Here is a 19,797-nt window from a genome sequence, read left to right as displayed (position 1 = left end):
TTCAAAGAAGTCTGGTACTGGGAGGGGCAGAGGAGACTCAAGCATAATAGCACCCACAATTCATGCTATATGCTGTAAGCATTTATTGAGCTCTTACTGTGTGCAGGGTGCTATACATTTGTACAGGTTTTTTGTTTTGTTTTGTTTGTTTTTTGTTTTTGTTTTGTTTTGTTTTAGGATAAAAAGCACTCTCAAAGCCCATAGCCTCATGACAACCTGTGAGGTGGTAGTAATGGTGCTCCTTTACAAGTAAGAAAACAAAGGCTTAAAGAGGGTAAGGAACTTGCCTTAAGTCACACAGTGAGTTGATGAGGACCCAGGTCTCGGTTCTGAATAAGAATCCCTTGGTGTGGGGACTTCCTTGGTGGCCGCAGTGGTTAAGAATCCTCCTGCCAGTGCAGGGGACACGGGTTCGAGCCCTGGTCCAGGGAGATACCACATGCTGCGGAGCAACTAAGCCTGTGTGCCACAACTACTGAGCCTGCGCTCTAGAGGCTGTGCTCCACAACAAGAGAAGCCACCGCAATGAGAAGCCCGTGCCCCCGCAACCAAGAGTAGCCCCCACTCGCCACAACTAAAGAAAGCCCACGCACAGCAACGAAGACCCAATGCAGCCAAACATAAATAAATAAATAAGAATCCCTTTCGGGGAGACAGAAACAGTGTTAATTAATAGTGAGGTGGGGGCAGTGGGCTTCTGGAATCAGGATATGTGTGATCCATGTGCACGTGGTAGGGAGTCAGAAGTCCATCCTGAGGTCTAACCCCATCTTTCCTCCTCCATTCCACCCCTCATCCTGCAGCATGGCCGTACCATCTCTGCCCCTGCTGGCAACTCTGGCTCTGGCCTGGGTCCCTGCGGCCTTAGCTGATGCTCTGGAAGGAGACAGCTCAGGTAAGCAACCCCACTCAGGGTCACTGTCAGTCTCCTGCATCTCCTGTGGTAGGAAGGAGCCTCTTGTTCAGCCCTAACCAACCTCTGTCAGCCTTGAGGGACCCAGGGAGGAGACACAATTGGGAGCACTGTGGGAGACGATCAGGGCAGGGACACTTGAAAATAAGGGATGATTTGAGGGCCGCTGGTAGGGTGGCGGAATCTTGGGAGTAGGGCTGGGGAGGGGCACTAGGTGCATGGCTGCCAGTCTCCAGGGTGGATGGGAGACCCTTCGGGCACGATGAATGGGGCTGGGAGGCAGAACAGAGGTGGAATTGGGAGAAATCGTGAAAGTGACTGAAGGGAACAGACTGGGAAACTTTGGGGACGAGGCTGCAGGACCCAGGGGTGAGGTTAGAAGACCCTGGGGTGGGGGCCAGGAATCCTGGGGTGGTACTGGGAGACCCTGGGGGTGAATTTGACTGGGAGACTTTGTGGACCGGTCTGTAGACCGTGGTGGGTGGGCCTGGGGGACCTAGAGGTGGGTTTGCAGGACTCGGCGGGCCCGAGCCCAGGTTCCTGGGGGCGGGGTTACGAAAACCCCCGGGCGAGGCCCGGGAATCCTAGGGCGGGGCGTTGGGATCCTGGGGCGGGGCTCGGAAACCCCGGGGCGGGTCGTGGCAGATCCACAGCACGAAGTTCCAGCCGGCCCCGCCCGCCCACAGAGGACCGGGCTTTCCGCGTGCGCATAGCGGGTGACGCGCCGCTGCAGGGCGTGCTGGGCGGCGCCCTCACCATCCCGTGCCACGTTCACTACCTGCGGCCGCCGCCAAGCCGCCGGGCCGCGCAGGGCTCCCCCCGGGTCAAGTGGACCTTCCTGTCCGGCGGCCGGGAGGCCGAGGTGCTAGTGGCGCGGGGGCTACGCGTCAAGGTGAGCGAGGCCTACCGGTTCCGCGTGGCACTGCCTGCCTACCCAGCGTCACTCACCGATGTCTCCCTGGTGCTGAGCGAGCTGCGGCCCAACGACTCGGGCATCTACCGCTGCGAGGTCCAGCAGGGCATCGACGACAGCAGCGACGCTGTGGAGGTCAAGGTCAAAGGTGAGAGGGCAGAGATGGAGAGAGGTTCCCGGAGAGAGGGAGGGGAGCCCACAGTCTGAAGCGGAAGCAAACACCTAGAAGGCACAGACTGAGTTGGAAAAGGAGTGGGTAGCTACAGGCCTCTGTTACCTCCTTTCTCTCTTCAGGTGGAGGAAATTCTACCCACAGCCTAACTGAAGCCCCTCATGCTGTAGAGTGGGCACAATTTGGACTTTACCCTTTGTATACAGGGGGGTGACAAGGAGGGGGAGGGGAAGGGGAAGTCAGTGTGCTGGGTGATCCTGCCTCAGGATCCTCTCTGCCCCTCAGGGGTCGTCTTTCTCTACCGGGAGGGCTCTGCCCGCTATGCTTTCTCCTTCGCTGGGGCCCAGGAGGCCTGTGCCCGCATCGGAGCCCGAATCGCCACTCCGGAGCAGCTCTATGCCGCCTATCTTGGGGGCTATGAACAGTGTGATGCTGGCTGGTTGTCCGACCAGACCGTGAGGTGGGCTGGGGCCCAGGAGCTTCTAGCTGTTTCTGAGGTGGGCTGTGGCCTCTGGTTCTGCCAGGGGCTGCCCGCTGCTGCCTCAGGCTGGCCATATAGGGCTCCCTGCCTCTGGCAGATGAAGCTGGTCTTTGGAAGGTGGGTTAGGACCCCGCCTTGGTGGGGGGTGTGCATTTCTGCAGAGCTAGGAGGACAATTGGCTGCACTGAAAAGCAGTGTGATTCAGGAGGGTCACCATGGGATGGCTCCCTGGTGAAGGCATTTGTACCCCTTCCCCAGGTATCCCATCCAGACTCCACGAGAGGCCTGTTATGGAGACATGGATGGCTTCCCTGGGGTCCGGAACTATGGAGTGGTGGACCCGGATGACCTCTATGATGTCTACTGTTATGCTGAAGAACTAAATGGTGATTGGGGGTAGGGAGTTCCCAGGGGAAGAGCCCCCTCTCCAGTGCTGCCCATAGGTCCTCCTGGGCCTCTGCTGGACCTTATCATCCTGTATTTAAGTGGGCAGCCAGCGGTAAGGAAACAGTCAGTGTCCCTCCCTCCAAACACTGTCATAGAGACAAGTTCATGGCCAAAGCCTCAGACAGGTGGTAGGAGACTGAGTTTGACTCTTCTGTTACCTGCTGTGCATCTCTCTACGTTTTAGTATCTCTGAGCCTCAGTTTCCTTCTTGGCAGAATTAGGAAGTTGGGCCAGGCTCCTTCGAGCAATATGATCGATCCTAAGGTTCTATCAAGACTTCGATCCTATAAAGTAGTGTGGTGGACTGCATGTCGCAGATGAGGAGACTGAGGCCCAGAGAAGCTTGCCCAGAGTCTCTGTGGGAGCCCAGGGTGGAAGGAGCTCCCTTCCTGGTAACCCAGCCTCTTCTTCTCCCCAGGAGAGCTGTTCCTGGGTGCCCCTCCAGACAAGCTGACATTGGAGGAGGCACGGGCGTACTGCCAGGAGCGGGGTGCTAAGATTGCAACCACGGGCCAGCTGTATGCAGCCTGGGATGGTGGCCTGGACCGCTGCAGCCCGGGCTGGCTGGCTGATGGCAGTGTGCGCTACCCCATCGTCACACCCAGCCAGCGCTGTGGTGGGGGCCTCCCCGGTGTCAAGACTCTCTTCCTGTTCCCCAACCAGACCGGCTTCCCCAACAAGCACAGCCGCTTCAATGTCTACTGCTTCCGAGGTGAGCCCACCTCCCTGCAGAGGCTGAGACCAACCTCAGGGAGACAGAGTCGAGGCCTACGCTCTTACCGCAGCCCCGACCAGTTTCTCTTGGGCCTTTGCCATTTGCCTCAAGGAGCTTTGGGTGGTGCTCAGCTTGTCACTTAGGGTTCTAATTCTGGTTGTGCCCTCTGACTTGGTCTTTGTGGCCTCAAGGAGGGCTCACCTCGGTGCATCTCCTCACCTGCCTCCACACCAGTAGTCCCTGCCTTGTCTCTTCCTGTTGCAAAGCTGCCTCTCCCTTATTGGGCTGCCAAATATGTCTCCATCTCTGGTCAGCTCATGAGCAGACCAGAGATGACCGACATTCTCTGAATCCAATGAATGATCTGCTCCAGTTACCTAAATACGCTTCAGAGGGGTTTCCAGAACCTTCAGCTTGAAGCTATCAGATTTTTACCACCAAATATTGAGGGACAGACATAATTCCCCCCCACAGGGAGCAGGTCCTTAAAGACAGCTGGGTGTAGAGCTGGCTTCCTGCCCACACCTTATATTGGGAGCTGGAGGGGAGGCAGTGCCTGTGACCCCCAGAGGCACAGGGCCCAGACCAAGGATGACTGACAATCAGGGAGGCATTGCCATGGAGTATTGGAGTCCCTGCCCCAACTGTGAGCCTGCAGTACTGGGACAAGGGCTGGAGGCAGAAATGGAAAGAGAAGACACAGCCTTCTAGGAGCCCTTAGTCTGAAGGAGGAAGACACAGTTTCTGCCACAGGAGCCCCCAGTCTGACCAAAGACGAAATGCTTCACTCCCAGCACAAGGAAAGACTGAGAGAAAAGCATTACTTCCCCTGGGACGGCTCTCCAGATGGCTTTGGCCTGAGGCTGGGAGGGATGGGGAAGGGAAGTCCACAGGAAGACAGGTCCATCTGGAAAGACTTACTTGAACGCAGATAATGGTGATGATGATGATGATAATTATAACAATAGTAGCTAACACTTCTAGCACTGATTATAATTATGTCCCAAGCACTGTTCTGGAAAGAAATTGAAGGAGGAACTGAATCAGGAGAAGAAGGGAAGGAAGAGGACGACTATGGCTGGGAGCAGGTGGAGGGCAGAGGCGGGCAAGGGCACAGGTTTGCTTGTCTGGTGTGAGCAAGGCTCACTGAAGCAGGTGACGCAGGCAGGATGTGCTGTCCTGTCTTGTCTGGCTGAACCCCGGTGGCCCTCAGGGCTTTTCTTAGCCCAATTCCACCTTTGCTTCACTGGTTTTCTGCTCTTGGTTCCCTTCCCCTGGGACAAGGTAATTCATTCTAAAACTCTGGTTATCTGAGGAGAGCGGATCCTGGAAGGATGGGGTGGCCACTTGCCCTTTTGCCCCAACACTGAGATCATCAGATGGTGATGGTTGAATGTCCTTCCTGTACCCTACCCTTCAGCTCTCCTGTGGTGATGGCAGCCTGTCCCCTTCCATTTCTAGAGTCTTAGGATGACTGGGATCCCTCACACCTTACCCTAAAACCAGGGTTCCAAGGTGCTGAGGCCATTCTGTCCATCCTTCTGCCTCCATCTCCTTACTCAAGGGTTGACCTCTCTCCTGAGCCTTCCTGTACCATTCTATCTAGAGTAGTGCTTCCCATCTCCTTACTAAACTTAATTGTTCTTTATATGGTAACATTATATGTTTATTTGCTTGTCTGTATCTAGAATATAAATTCCCTTGAGGGCAGGAAGCTTGCTGTTTTGCTCTGCACTGTATCCTCAGTGCCCAGGAGAATGTTCGGCATGACACATAGTGGGCACTTGATTAATGCTTGAGGAATGAGTGATGAAGCCCCGGGGTGCTCCCTGGGCCCCATGGGTGCTCCACAGGGAAGATGAGAGAGAATTAAGAGAATTCCATGGTCTCTGAGTCTAACCCAGAACCCTCACATGCAGGCCTGTGAGGGCAGAGGCACCTCCTTAACCTCCCATTGGCACTTTCCTCCTGCCACAGACTCTGCCCAGCCCTCTGTCATCCCTGAGGCCTCCAACCCAGCCTCTGACCTGGCCTCTGATGCACTGGAAGCCATTGTCACAGTGACAGAGACCCTGGAGGAACTGCAGCTGCCTCAGGAAGCTGTGGAGAGCGAGTCCCGGGGAGCCATCTACTCCATTCCCATTATGGAGGATGGAGCAGGTGGAAGCTCCACTCCAGAAGACCCAGCAGAGGCCCCTAGGACCCTCCTAGGTAACTCAAATCTCTTATCCTGGGGATACCCGCACCTGGGAGAAGTTGGGGCAGAAAGGGCAAGCCCGGCCTGAGGCCGGGGTTGTCGCTGCCGTGGTTCTACCCTGTTCTCTCTCAGCAGCACAGCCATGCAAGGCACCTCTCCTGTTCCTCTCCCAACCTTTGCCTTTCCAGCAAATCCCACTCCCAGATAGCTGGGTCTGGAGATGCTTGGACTAAGGAGCTGCCCTCTGGGAAGGGGGGATCTCCTTTCTTTTGTCTCTCCTCCTCCTCACCTACCCAAAATAAACAGAGAATTTTAACAGACTGGGAGAGGGAGATGCGACCACCGGGTTTTCCTGGGCAAATGACAGCTCATAGAGCCTTCTCAAGCGTTGCCTCACTATTGCAGCTCCAGTTGAAATTCTTCTGGTGTGGAGCAAAGGCATTTCCTCCCCAGGGCAGGCTCTTCCCTCTCCCCAGGGCTCACCCTCCCCAGCCCCGCCTTTCTCCTCTCCCCCTTCCTTCTTCCTGTCCTCTGGTGGGTGCTGTCCCTGGTGCTGAATCATCTGTGCTTTGCCTAGAATTTGAAACCCAATCCATTGTACCTCCCCGGGGGTCCTCAGAAGAGGAAGGCAAGGTGTTGGAGGAAGAAGAGACGCACAAGGATAAAGAAGAGAAAGAAGACGAGGAGGAGGAGGTGGAGGACGAGGCCCTGGGGGCCTGGCCCAGTGAGCTCAGCAGCCTGGACCCAGAGGCCTCTCTCCCCACTGAGCTGGCTCCAGAGGAGTCACTCTCCCAGGCATCCCCACCAGTGAGGGCAGTCCTGAAGCCTGATGCATCACCACCTCCCTACGGAGAGCCAGAGGCTCCCAGGCCTCCAACGGTCCTTGGACCACCCACTGAGACCCTGCCCTCTTCCAGGGAAGGGAACCTGGCATCCCCATCACCTTCCACTCCGGTTGGGGCAAGAGAGATAGGGGAGGAGACTGGGGGTTCTGAGCTGTCTGGGGTCCCTCGAGGAGAGAGTGAGGAGACAGGGAGCTCCGAGGATGCCCCTTCCCTGCTTCCAGCCACACGGGTCCCTGAGGGTACCAGGGATCTGGAGACCCGTTCTGAAGAGAATTCTGGAAGAACTGTCCCAGCAGGGACTTCAGTGCATGCCCAGCCGGTGCTGCCCACTGACAGTGCCAGCCATGGTGGAGTGGCCGTGGCCCCCTCATCAGGTAACTTTGCCCAAGGCTCGACCTCGCTCTTTATCCTCCTCCTCTTTCTCCCCCTGCAGCTCTGGATCACTTGACCTATAGTCCTTTAACCCACCACTGGCCCAGACTCTCTTGTCCTTTGCCTTCATTCTCCTACCCACCTCTACCTGTGGGCTTCCAATCTTGGATACCCCACCTTGTGACTTCCATTCCAGCTCTCTGAGTCCTCACCCTGTAACCCCCAACTCCATGACTCCCACCCTGTGACCCTATCCCTGTTTCTGAAATCCACACTGTGACCCCCAGCCCTACCACCAAACATGTGGGACTTTCTCCTACCCTCGGCTCTCTACCTGTGACTCACATCTCACTGGCCCCACAGAGGACCCTCTTGCCTTGTTCAGTGGGTGCCCTCATTGCCTTTGGTGTTCTTCAAGGCCCAGGCCCACCCTCCACTGCTCCCTCCCCCTCCTGTGTGCCACCTCCCTTCGGCTGCCTCCCACTGGTATCAGGGAAGCCTGGGGTCCCGTGCCCAGCCCTCAACCTTTGGGGTCCAGGAGAGCCCTATCCCCACAGAGCCTTAAGCAATTACTTCTGTGAAGTACGTTTTTCGACTGTTTCATGGAAACAAGCCTTGGAAATAAATCTCTATTAAACCGCTTTATAATCAAAACTCTGGCACCCTCTGTCTCCACCTCCAGCCGTTTGCCCCTTTCGTTCCATGGAGTTGTGTCCTGAGTAGCTCTTTGATGGTTCTTTGGGTGCCATCACTCTCTCTGTGTCTCTCTGTCTCTCTCTTTCTCCCCCTGGGTCTTTGTGTGTCTTTGTGCCTCTTCAGTCTCTATCTTCATCCTGCACCCTTTCCTGTCCTAGCAGTCTAACAGCCCCTGCTGTTCCCTTGTCCTCTCCTCAGGCCTGTCTCCGCCTTCCTTCCTGACTGCTGAGATCCCAAATCTGACTGTACACTTTACCCCAGAGAAGTCTTTGTCTGTCAGTCTGCGGGAGTGCTGGGAGTTGTAGTCCCTCACTCCTGATGGAGAGAAACCTCTGCAGGCCAGTGTGTGTGTGTGTGTGTGTGTGTGTGTGTGTGTACACGTGTCCCTTTCTGATCTATCTTGATGGCTCCCATCTAGAGCCATACATACAGAGGACTGACAGAGAAAGCCCCTCTTAGCATGAAGGCCACTCCCTGGTGTCCAGGTGCCCCAAGGCCCTGTTCCCCTCCCCCACGTATCAGCAGGGGAATGGTATCTCGCTTTCATCCCACTGCCCATGGCCTCCCCCTCCTCCACTAACTCCTGCACTAATGACCACCCTCACCCACTATTTCACCCTTCCTGAACCCAAAGGATCTCAAAGTTCCTATTGCTGGAGAAGAAACAAATAAGGAGGGGAGGATTGAGAGTGTGGAGGGAGGGGGAATGGGGAGTTAGGTTCTGGGGTCTGAGAGAAAGAAGCCCTATCTATTCAGTGAAGGTTGAGCTTCCATATGGAGATCTCTGGAGAAGGCTGGGACCCTCCTAGTCCCAGGGCCATTCTCCTAGATGGCCCAGGGTGGGCTAGGGGGCTCTAACATCACACCTAGGCTCACTCATTTCAACTACTGGCTCCCTGCCCAGCTGGCCTTGGAGTTCAGTGCTGTGGGGTGAGGGGGGGCTTTGGTGGGAGAGGATCACCATTGGAAGTATCTGCGGTGTCTTAGTTGCCCCACCTGGGGGATGAGTGAGAGGCCCTCCAGCCTGCTATTGCCGCAGTAAGGAAGGAAGAACTTTCTGATTGTGTGTAGTAGTTGATCCAGAAGGGGGGAGGTGGAAGACCAGAAAGTCTCGAGAGGAGTTCCTTCACCGCCAACACCCACCCCCCGCCATCCTGGTTCAGGTTCTGCCACCCACAGCCAGAGGAAGGGACCTGTGGCTTGGGTACGGCCCCAGGGACCAAGTTTGAGAGTCTTTGGCCCCCAGGGTTAGGGGGTTGGACAGAGAGGAGCAGAGAGGATCACGGGAGGAGCAGGAAAGTATGAGGAAAGGAAGGGGGTTCAGGACTCCTACCCTCTGTAGGACCTGGTCCTTAAAGGGTTAAAGAAAACACTTCCCCTCCTTGCTTTGCCTTAGGGGGTAGCAGTACCAGCTTGAAAGAAACTATTGACAGAAGGGGTGATGACAGGGGGAGTGGTGTTGGAACAGCTGATTCATTTTACCCAAAACAGCTAGGTCATCCCAGCAAAATTCTTTGAATCACCTCCAGCTTCTCCTCCCCCCACCTCTGCTCTGATCCCCACCAGGCAGTGGGATCTTGGGCCAGAGTAAAGCACTGTGGGCGTGGGCCTTGGCTTCTAGGAGTGGATGGCTTGGTCTGAGGGGTCCTGCCCAGGGCTGGGCCGAGAACACTGACCTGCTCTGTCAGTCTGTGGGGCCATCATCTCCGGGTCATCCGGATCAGAAAGGAGTAGAATCTGACAGCCCCTTCAGCACCTAGGCCCAGTCTAAGGGCAGCCACCCAAGATCATGAGAGAGAGTCCAGAAGAGAAGGCAGATGGCCTGGCCAGACGGAGCTGGATGTAGACAACAGATTGCAGGCCTTCAGAGTAGTGCGTTAATCCAAGAAGACTGCCTGGAGGAGAGGGGTCCAGAAGGAAGGAACAAAATGGACTGAAGGGGTTTCTAGGCTGAGGAATCTGCAGGAGGCCCCAAGTGGAGGGGGAAAGGGGAGCCTGGTAACGGGGTGGGGGAGGGGGGGCAAAGAGGTTGGATGATGTTGAGAGAGTGTGTGGAGCTAGTGCTACAGGACAGGGGGAGCTCCTGCAACTCCATTCCTGGGAGGGGTTAGAGGGAGCAAGGGAGTAGGGCATAGAGTGAGGGAAGTGCATTGGATCTTCACTAAGAGCTCCTGGGCCTGGCTCTGCCCAGTGGACAGCAGGAGGAATGGTTAGCTCCCTCCTTAGACCACCCCAGTATCAGGCCCCAGAAGCAGTAAATGGCAGGCCATACCTCACTGTTGCTATGGTGACTCTCCTCTCCTTCAGTTCCACCCAGCCCACCTAGACTACACAGAACTGTGCTAGGACCTGGCACAATGACAGGGGTGGGGGACTATAGGCCTAGAGAGGTAAAGTGACTGGCTCAACGTACCCAGCAGATCCAGGAGCTAGGTAAGAGTCCAGGACGCATGACTGACAGCCCAGTATCTTTCCCCTTAGTGGGATTAAACCCTGAAGGCCTTCCTGGACGCTCCTCTTGGCCCCTGTTAGACGTGGCCCACACTGGTGGGCATGACAATGACCAGCACTGGGCTGAGCCAGTGCTGAAGTGGGGGCCAGTGAGGAGGGGAAAATACCCAGAGCTCAGGTCTGGGCTGTGACCAGAGGCAGGCTCCAGGGAGAACATTTAGGGTGCTATGATAGCCCCCAGGACAAGGGGGTCAGGGCTGGGACCCCTGAACCCTGTGCTGCAGAGCTGTGCTCTCCTGGTCCCCCACCTCACACCTCTCTCCCTCTCAGGTTACTGTGTCCCCAGCCCCTGCCACAATGGTGGGACATGCTTGGAGGAGGAGGAGGGGGTCCGCTGCCTATGTTTGCCTGGCTATGGGGGGGACCTGTGCGATGTTGGTGAGTGTGCTGAGGGGCTGCGGTGGGGGGAGAGCTGAAGCCTAGACCCTGCCACAACGCGCTAGTTCCAGGGGGTGGGACGGGACACTGGTTTTGGCCTTGCCATTAATGAATTTCCATTTGTTGTTGTTGTTGTTGGATGCACCCCGCAGCTTGCGGGATCTTAGTTCCCTGACCAGGATTGAAGCTGGGCCTCCTGCAGTGGAAGCGCGGGAAAAGAATCCCCATTTCAGACAAATCACATAACTTCTCTGAGCCCACCCCTCAATTTCCTCATCTGTTCAGTGGAATCAAAAATGACTCTCTCAGGGAGGCTATGCTCCTGGAATTTGGCAGGCAGGCAGTACTTGTCGGTTTCCGTTCTCCTGGGAAGAGAGGAGGGTTCAGCTCTTCTTTAGGAAGGAGGATTGCAGAGACCCAGGCCGGGATCCCAGCCTCACCCTGGTCTGTGTCGCTCAAGAGAAGGAAGGCATCAAGGCCCCCCTCCAACCAGGGCCCTTCCAGCTCCTAGCCGCTCCTTCTCTACTCTCTCTTTGGCACCGCCCTCCTACACTTAGTCCCGCCCCCTCGGTCTGAGGTGGTGGGAGGAGCCCAGTCCCTGTCTGGGGACCCAGCCTCTCATCGGGGTCCTCGCGCCTAAGCTGCCTGCCCTTCTGTGTCCTAGGCCTCCGCTTCTGCAGCCCCGGCTGGGACGCCTTCCAGGGCGCCTGCTACAAGCACTTTTCTACACGAAGGAGCTGGGAGGAGGCGGAGAACCAGTGCCGGATGTACGGCGCGCACCTGGCCAGCATCAGCACGCCGGAGGAACAGCACTTCGTCAACAGTGGGCTGGGGACAGGGCGGGAGGCGACCCTCGTCACCTGTTCTCTCTCTCACACACTCACTCACTCATCAATCAATCAATCAATCAGTTAATGAGTGTGTTAATTAACTCCCTTATACGTTAATTCAGGTACTCATTACTTGGTTTCCTCATTCATTCATTCATTCACTTTTCCTTCCTCTCTCCCTCCTTCCCACTCCACACGTGGGTAGTGGGGCTTCAGGCAGGGGAGGGCTGAGATTCGCGCAGGAAATACGCCTGCATCAGCCTGGCGGTTGCTTGGGGGCTTATCTTTAGTCGCTCCCCACCTCCCTGGCTCTCCTGCCTCCGTCTACTCTCCCCGACTCTGACCTTGCTGAGAGTTTTTACTTTTTCCAGAGTTTCCCTTTTCTAGCCCTGGTGATATTTTTCTTCTTCCCTCACCCCCCACGCCCCTGCCTTCCATCCCGCCCTTGTGCAGATGTTGGAGGGATAAGGATACCGGGAAGCGCGGATTTGGGGTTGCGGGAAGGACTTCCCCCCGCGAGCACCCACAGACAGCCCGATGACAGGGAATGGCCGCCATCTGCTGGCAGCGAAGCTCACTGCACACCTTCGTCTCCCCTGCGGTTCTTCCCCAGATCGATACCGAGAGTACCAGTGGATCGGGCTCAATGACAGGACCATCGAAGGCGATTTCCTGTGGTCAGATGGCGTCTCCCTGGTGAGAAGTTGTGGCCGCGCCCCTCACGCTGTCTAGGTCGCTTCTTCGAAGCATCTCTGCCCTCTACCCCCAATAACCCCCATCCCTCCCTCTCCTTTTACTGGCCCCTTACCTTTCCCTCTTCCCGGCCCTCCTCCATTCCTTGTGTCCCCTTCTCTTCTCTTCTGGTTCCCATTATCCTTCCCCCCAAAGCCCCTGACGTCTTCTTTTTCCTTCTGGGTCCCCTACTCCCCATCCCTCTAGCCTTCCCGCTCCTGGTGCCCCTCCCCCACCCCCTTCTCCTCAGGTCCTCCAGGTCCATTCCTCCCAGTGCTCCTGGGGCTGGAGCTCCTCACCACCTCCTCCATCCTCCCCCCACCTTCCCAGCTCTATGAGAACTGGAACCCTGGGCAGCCAGACAGCTACTTCCTGTCCGGAGAGAACTGCGTGGTTATGGTGTGGCACGATCAGGGACAATGGAGTGATGTGCCCTGCAACTACCACCTGTCCTACACCTGCAAGATGGGGCTGGGTGAGGGCGGGCGAGGGGGAGGAGGGGTGGGGGCTAGAGAATCCTGGAACTGATGTGTGTGCAGAAGGAGGGTGCAAAGCTACACAGAGAAATCAGAAATGTGTCCCAGGCCGTGGGCATGGGCGGGATAACAAATTAGACGGGTCCATCTGGAACCCCTACTCTTTATTATTTATTTATTTGGTTGCACCGGGTCTTAGTTGCGGCCGGTGGGCTCCTTAGTTGTGGCACGCAATCTCTTAGTTGCAGCATGCCTGTGGGATCTAGTTCCCTGACCAGGGATTGAACCTGGGCCCCCTGCATTGGGAGCTCAGAGTCCCAACCACTGCGCCACCAGGGAAGTCCCTGGAACCCCTACTCTTTTCGTGTGTCAGGTTATGGCCTATTCCTCTCCTAACTTCATCCCAATTCTGGGAACTGTTACCCCCAGAGCCCAGCTCCGAGTTCCTGACTGTGTCCCCCCTGCAGTGTCCTGTGGCCCCCCACCGGAGCTGCCCCTGGCTCGAGTATTTGGCCGTCCACGGCTGCGCTATGAGGTAGACACAGTGCTTCGTTACCGGTGCCTGGAGGGCCTGGCCCAGCGCAACCTACCACTGATCCGCTGCCAGGAGAATGGTCGCTGGGAGCCCCCCCAGATCTCCTGTGTGCCCCGCAGGCCTGTGAGTGCCAGGAGGAGGCAGGTGGGGGGCACTAGCCAACACAACCCTGGGCTCCAGTCCTAGCTCTGTCCATCACTGGCTGTGTAATCTTGGAGTTATCACTACCCCTCTCTGGGGCAAAGAGGAGGTGGGCTGAATGCTCCGGGGTCCCCTTCAGTGCTGCTGTCTGAGAATATGCAGCCACACTCTGGGCTCTTAAAGGCTGAGCCAGGGAAAGTGTTTTGATGAGGTCAGAGGTCGAGGAGCAAGAACCCAGAGCGCAGGCTCTGAGAAGAGAGAGGAGCAGGAGGAGCCCAAGGGTGGAGGGTGAGTGTGTGTGTCTTTCCCAGGCTCGAGCTCTGCGCCCAATAAAAGCCCCAGAAGGACATCAGAGGAGGCTCCTGGGGAGCTGGAAGGCACGGTTGACACCCCCTCCCAATCCCGCTCCAGGTCCCTAAGGGTCAAGGCCCCCAGCACTGCGCTCTGCCCCCAACCCTCCCTCCAACCCATGCTTTTCCCATCACAGGGAGTGACAACGAGAGGGGTGGAGCTGAAGTCCAGGTGATAGTGCCTGGAGGGGCTTCTGTGAAATACCTGGGTAGCTCCAGCCCTGCCTTAGGCTCTCTCACCCCTATCCTGGGCATCAGGTTTTTCCCTCAGGGCCTTGAGTAGGTCCCTAAGTGCCTCAACTGCCCTCTCCTTGCCAGCCATCCTGTCCTCTCCATTCCCCTGGGGGGCACTGTGCCCACGCATTCTCGGTTTTCCAAGAGAATGGGTTCGCAGGGTGGAATACCTGTAAAACCAGCAGGAAATAAAGCTGCATTTGAGCCCAAACAAGTTTGATGCCTCTGTGTGTGTGTGAGAGAGAAAAGTGGAGTTGGGCCGGGCCTCACAGGATAAATAGACCTTCTGTGTTTATTAGCTTCTGAAGGTCAGAGAAGTCCTCAAGATGTCAGTACCTGATATGAGTGCCAGGCACAGAATAGCTGCCCAGTAAGTATTTATGGAATGAATAAGCCCACGGGGGTTGGGGAACAGCATGAGGACATTTGGAAGAAGCTGGAGTGCCCAGAGTGTCCAGTCAAGCCGACCTGGAGAAGTTCAGTCTGGGGAGGTAGAGGGGCTGAGGGCCCGGAGAGGAAGGCAGAGAGGTGGGTGCTTTGGTGTCCCCATTCCGAGGTTCCAGAGGGGGATTCTCCCAGGGGGTGTGAGGGTGAAGGGAACGCAGAGGGTTAGGCTGCAAGAAGGCTTACTTTCAGCAGCAGAAGCAGAGATGCAGGAACAGGGAAACAAGGGCGGGCAGGGATCTGGGGAACGACCTGTGAGGCCCATAGGCTGTGGTCAGCAGAGGGCGCTGCGGGGGCAGGCACGTCAGCCTGAGAGTGCCGTGTGCGCGTGCGTGAGTGGAGCCGAACTGGAGGAGTCCCAGGATACCGCCAGGGAGCGCTGGGGTCCGTCTTTCTGAGGAGCCCAGGGAAGGGAAGCGGGTTGCGGGCTGTGGGGCGGGAGGAAGGTAGGACTTCCGGCCAGGCTGAGCTGGCCCTGGGGTCTGTGAGTCAGCGGAGATTGAGATGATGAGGTCACTCTCTGAATAGTGGAGCGCGCGCGCGCGCGCGCGTGTGTGTGTGTGTGTGTGTGTGTACCTCATCGCAGTCCACTGAATTGTGCCTTCTTGTGCCTCCTGGTAAAGTGTTTTGTCAGCATGCTGTCTTCTTGATGGGGGTGAATCTCACTACTGCACATCCTCACACTTAACCACACTGGTTCACACACATGCACACACGTGTGCACACTGTCATGTGTACACACTTCTGCTTGTGCCCACGGTTACACCACATTCACGCACATGGGCAGTTCTTACTCCTTTTTGTAGAAGTCAGTAAAACCTGATAAAACTAAGGGATAGGGAGACAGATCCAGAGGAGCAAAAAGCTTAGGGCAATATGCAGAGACCCAGACAAGTGAGACAGGACAGAGAAAGACAGGTGATTGTTGGGGGGAGCTGGGGGCTCTCCCAGGCCATCCCTGCCCAGGCCCATCCTGGGCCTTCTCCAGGTATGTAAACCCCAACCAGCTGGTCTCTGAGACACCAACACTGACCTCCCAGACCCAGCTCCCAACCAATCACCAACCACCACATTCCTCTCTTCCCCCCAGGCTCTCCTGTCCCACCTTCTGCCCGGCCCACACTCCACACCTCCACACGACACACCCTAGCATGGCTAGGGAGTGGGACTGTTTCTTAAGCAGCTGCAAAGAAGAAGATGACCCTGGGGCCAGAGCAGAACCCCACTTTATCCTGTATTACCCTGCAATTACCCACTCATTGCACTTTTAGAGATGTCAGAGCATTAAGCTGGAATTCTAAGTGGATCAAGACCAAAGTGGGCCTTTGAAGGTGGGGTCTGAAGAGGAGAAGGCTGAGGAGGGGGCAGTGTCTGTCCTTGGGGTTTTATTTTTTAATTAAATTATTTATTATTTATTTTTGGTTGCATTGGGTCTGTATTGTGCACGGGCTTTTCTCTAGTTGCGGCGAGCGGGGGCTACTCTTCCTTGCGGTGCGTGGGCTTCTCATTGCGGTGGCTTCTCTTGTTGTGGGGCATGGGCTCTAGGTGCGCGGGCTTCAGTAGTTGTTGTGGCACATGGGCTCAGTAGTTGTGGCACACGGGCATAGTTGCTCCACAGCATGTGGGATCTTCCTGGAGCAGGGCTTGAGCCCGTGTCCCCTGCATTGGCAGGCGGCTTCTTAACAACTGCGCCACCAGGGAAGCCCTGTCCTTGGGTTCTTAAGGGAGGTTGTCTGAGAAACATATCCTCACAGAGATGGAGTTTAGGTAGCAGGTTGGATTTCCTGGAGAGACTCTGGTGGTAAGCTGGAAGGGGCTTTGGTTTCCCAGCCTTGTCATCAGCTTTCTCACTGAATCTCCCGGCAGCAGTAGGCAGGGAGCTACCATCATTGATCTGTGGATGAGGAGAGTTCCAGAAGAACTAGAATCCCCCCTGTTCCCCTGACACCTGCTGAGCTGCTTGGGCAGGGCTGCCGGAAACGGAAGCCTTCTCCTGGCTTTGTTGGGCTTCCTGGGGAAGGGAGAGCTGGTCCAGGGATGACTCAGCACCCTGCACAGAATCTAACCCCTGGACGTGTGTGTGTGTGTGTGTGTGTGTGTGTGTGTGTGTGTGTGTGTGGCCTCTCTTGGTCTGGACAGGGGGAATCGGCCCCTCATGGAGTGTCATCCCTATCTCTTTGGACAGCTGGAGTAGGGGCACAGCTGTATCTACCTCTGCCTCCAGGACACAGCAGAGTGCCCTGGATATACCGTTAAGCTCCCAGCCTCCTTCCCACATATCTAGAATGGGGGTTCCCTCCCCCTCTACGTGGAGAGAGGAGGCCCAGCTTGGGTTAGGGGCTTGGGCATTGAAAAGGGGCCTGAGAGCCCAGGGAGATGGGCCTTCCAGAGGTCCTCCCCCTGCCAGGGTCCCCAGCTTTTCCCAGGCTGCTCTTACCCACATCCCACCTCCCCATTCCTCCCCCACTCCCCACCCCGCCACCCATAACTCCCACACACTGCCCTGACCTCACTGAAGCCTTTGTCCTAGCCTGTCTGTGGGCCTGTCTCCTGGGCAGGGAGAGAAAGGGTCCCATTGTCCTGGCTGCCTTCTGCGACACAGTAGCTCCCAAAGACTTCCAAAAATGCTCAGCCTGTCAGACCCCCGTGGGTGGGAGGGCTTTCCATAGGGGCTGCAGTCAGATCCCGCCTGGAGTGAGGATCCAGGTGCTGTCTCTCCCAGCGGTATAAAGGTTCCTCTGTTCCCCAGGCTAAAGGTCCTTCCTGAGATCTAACTTCCCGTCTGCCTCCTGCAAAGCAGCCTTCTTCCTCCTGGGAAGGGAGAACTGAAAGATTCAGGGACAGAGCAGGAGAAAAGGATTGGGAAGGAGAGGAGAGAAAAGAAAAGAGGAAAGTGGAAGAAAAATGTGAGGAAATTCCCCACTGAAAGACTCTAGACTCTCGTTAATTGTCTGAGTGTGTAGATCCTGTGGCCTCTGTGTTTATTTCCTGATGATTCTTCCTTGGTCTTTAGAAGTTGCTAACAGAGGGAAGGCTATTGGTTGACCACTTTGGACTGGAGCCCTTAAGAGAAACAGCCCACAGACCGCTGACCCATGTGCTATGGACCCCAAGTGGCATCTAAGGAGTCTTAGTATCCTTGGCAAGAATGTCTGTCTGTGCCTTTATCCCCATCAAGGTGAACTGAAGTTCTCTTTTGACACAGAATTTCCTGGCAAACGAGGTGAATAGAAAAAGAGGGAATCCAGGAGAAACCAAGGGATTCAGGACTTGGGAAGGGGCCAGGGAGGAGGGAAGAAAGGAAGTGGAAGACAGAGGAGAGGTGAAAAGGGGGAGACGAGGAAGGAGAGTGGGTCTGTGAGTGGTGAGTGAGGCTGACAGGGAGGATGGAGGAGGGAGCCAGAGCCAGCGAGACTCTCCCCACCCCCAAAATTGAACTCTCCAAGCCACCCCTCCTGGGACCCTGGGGCTCCACTTGTCAGCAGGAGCCCACAGCTGCTGGGAGGTGCTTCCTCGACAGTGGCCCCCTGGCACCTGCCTCGGTTTATTTCTGGTGCCACAGCTGAGTCATGGGGTGGGGAGAGTGAATAAAGGCTGGGGGAAGGGGAGCTTATGACTGGAAGAGGAGAAGGCTGAAGGAGGCTCTAGGACCTGGGACTCTGGGGCCCAGGTCTGCCCCTTTGGGCAAGAGGGGCCAGAGGCAAACAGCATGAGAAACAGGAGTTAGGTTACAGGAGGGATGTCCACATTGGAGACCCTGGATTAATGGGGCTGGGGCAAGAGTGGGGAGTGGGAGGCAGGGTCTACTGCTTCTGAATTGTTGGAGAAGAGCCATGATCTAGGTGTGCCAGTGCTGTATTAGAAAGAGAGGGGAGAGGGGCCCCCAGGGTGGATGGAGACGTGGACATGGGATCTTCGGATCATGAGAGTGGAAACAGAGAGGGCCGTGTTTTCCTCTGCTTCTGGTCGCAGACTCCGTGGACCCTCACCTGAGGCCATTCTGTCCCTCTTCCTGCCCCTGAGCCGAAAAGTCCCTTCCCTGGTGGCTCACTTGAGACTCTCCTTTGTCTTTTTAAGGTGGGCCTGAGGACTCGGAACGGAACGGGTCCCTGGGTCTTTTCTTTATCTACTGGAGCTGCATTCACATGACACCTTCTCTTTTCCCACCTCCTAGGAAGACCCTCATGTCTAACTTCCATCCATCCTGCTGCAGCACTGTCCTGGAACTTACCATCCCCTGTGGGGTGGGGTGGCCTCACAGGGACCCAGGGGCCTGTTGCCAAGCCCAGAGCCCTCTTGGGTTTCTTGGGCTTAGGTGGACTTAGTCTCCATTCCCTCCCCTTTCTAGGGGCAGCCCCAGAGGGCACATTCCAGCTGAAATTAAATCACATTCCTCCATCCCTGCCTGACAGGATGGCATTTCTGCCAGCAGCTGTGACACCACAGGGTCAAGTGGCAGCAGCTGGTCCCCCAAGGAGGGGCCGAGAGGGGGAAACTAGGGGAGCTGAGAGACCAGGGCCTTTGGAAGCAATGAATTAACTCGGAGTCTTTGATCTCAAGAGGCCAGAGCAAGAAGCATAGACCCTGCAGTGGGAGGGATACAGGTTAGACGGCAGCGTCTCCTAGCTGCACGGAGCAGCAGGGAATGATCCAGTCCGAGCAGTATGGTGCAGAAGGGAAAACCGAGGCCCCCAGCATCACCTTCTGAGAGGACCCTGGAAGAACACCCCCTCCCACCCCTGGACTGGGCTCCTGCATAGACGTGAGGCTGAGGGGGCCCTTTAAGAGGCCACACTCTGAGCTCCTTGGCCAGAACCCAAAGCCAAGGCCTTTGGTTTCCTCTGAGCCTCTGGCGGCAGCAGCAGCAACCGGGACAGCATCAGGCTGGGCTGAATGGAGAGCTCAGCCCCTGACCTCACCCTCCCAGGCGCCTCGGCCTGCACAGCCTTATAAGGAAGTGCCCCAAGCAAACTGAGGAAGTCACCTCCAGGCCCCCCACCCTACCCCCACCCCGATTCAGAGGCTATATTTACCCAGAGGAGGTCCCAGAATAACCTCCCACTTGTCCTCATGCTGGGATGGGGGGGACGTGGCGGGTGCTGCCTCCTCATTCCCTCCCCCGGGACTCCACCCTCCCAAGTGCTTCCTGTTGTCTGATCTCATCACAGTCGTTCATTCATTCATTTATTCATGTATTCAGTCCGTGTTTACTGAGCACCCTTGGGCCCCCCAGACCCCTCCAGTTCTCTTCTCCAACCTGGTCCTCTCTCCTGGGTTCCACAAACCCACCCTCTCCCAGGACAGCTCCTCCTAGAGGTCACAATTTCCTGCTGGATTCTCTAGCTCAGAAGATGGGACCACCGACTCCCAGCTGCCCCTACTGCCACACTCCCACTCCATCTCCCACAGTGGTTC

The 19,797-nt window shown here is 56.5% G+C and overlaps 1 protein-coding gene across 1 annotated transcript; it reads left to right on the top strand.

Moving 5' to 3' along the window:
- The first annotated feature begins 208 nt into the window (after positions 1-208).
- On the top strand, positions 209-14,149 carry BCAN (brevican). Its single transcript, XM_007457881.1, has 14 exons — positions 209-249; positions 804-895; positions 1,600-1,974; positions 2,284-2,458; positions 2,738-2,865; positions 3,345-3,638; positions 5,619-5,852; positions 6,416-7,057; positions 10,533-10,640; positions 11,305-11,463; positions 12,084-12,166; positions 12,533-12,677; positions 13,146-13,336; positions 13,666-14,149. Exons 1-14 carry the CDS (start codon positions 209-211, stop codon positions 13,771-13,773), a joined length of 2,775 nt encoding a protein of 924 aa, XP_007457943.1. The 3' UTR covers positions 13,774-14,149.
- Positions 14,150-19,797: the final 5,648 nt, after the last annotated feature.

The sequence above is a fragment of the Lipotes vexillifer genome, unplaced genomic scaffold (genome assembly GCF_000442215.2).
Source record: "Lipotes vexillifer unplaced genomic scaffold, Lipotes_vexillifer_v1.1 scaffold238, whole genome shotgun sequence".
Taxonomy (NCBI): domain Eukaryota; kingdom Metazoa; phylum Chordata; class Mammalia; order Artiodactyla; family Lipotidae; genus Lipotes; species Lipotes vexillifer.
This window is presented reverse-complemented; position numbering and strand designations above follow the sequence as displayed.

Excerpts from the sequence above, each read along its gene's own strand:
- BCAN (XM_007457881.1), top strand. The coding sequence starts at position 209 with ATGACAACCTGTGAGGTGGTAGTAATGGTGCTCCTTTACAA. Across the intron at positions 12,678-13,145 it reads CACCTGCAAGATGGGGCTGG|TGTCCTGTGGCCCCCCACCG; the intron begins GTGAGGGCGGGC and ends TCCCCCCTGCAG. Across the intron at positions 13,337-13,665 it reads CCTGTGTGCCCCGCAGGCCT|GCTCGAGCTCTGCGCCCAAT; the intron begins GTGAGTGCCAGG and ends TGTCTTTCCCAG.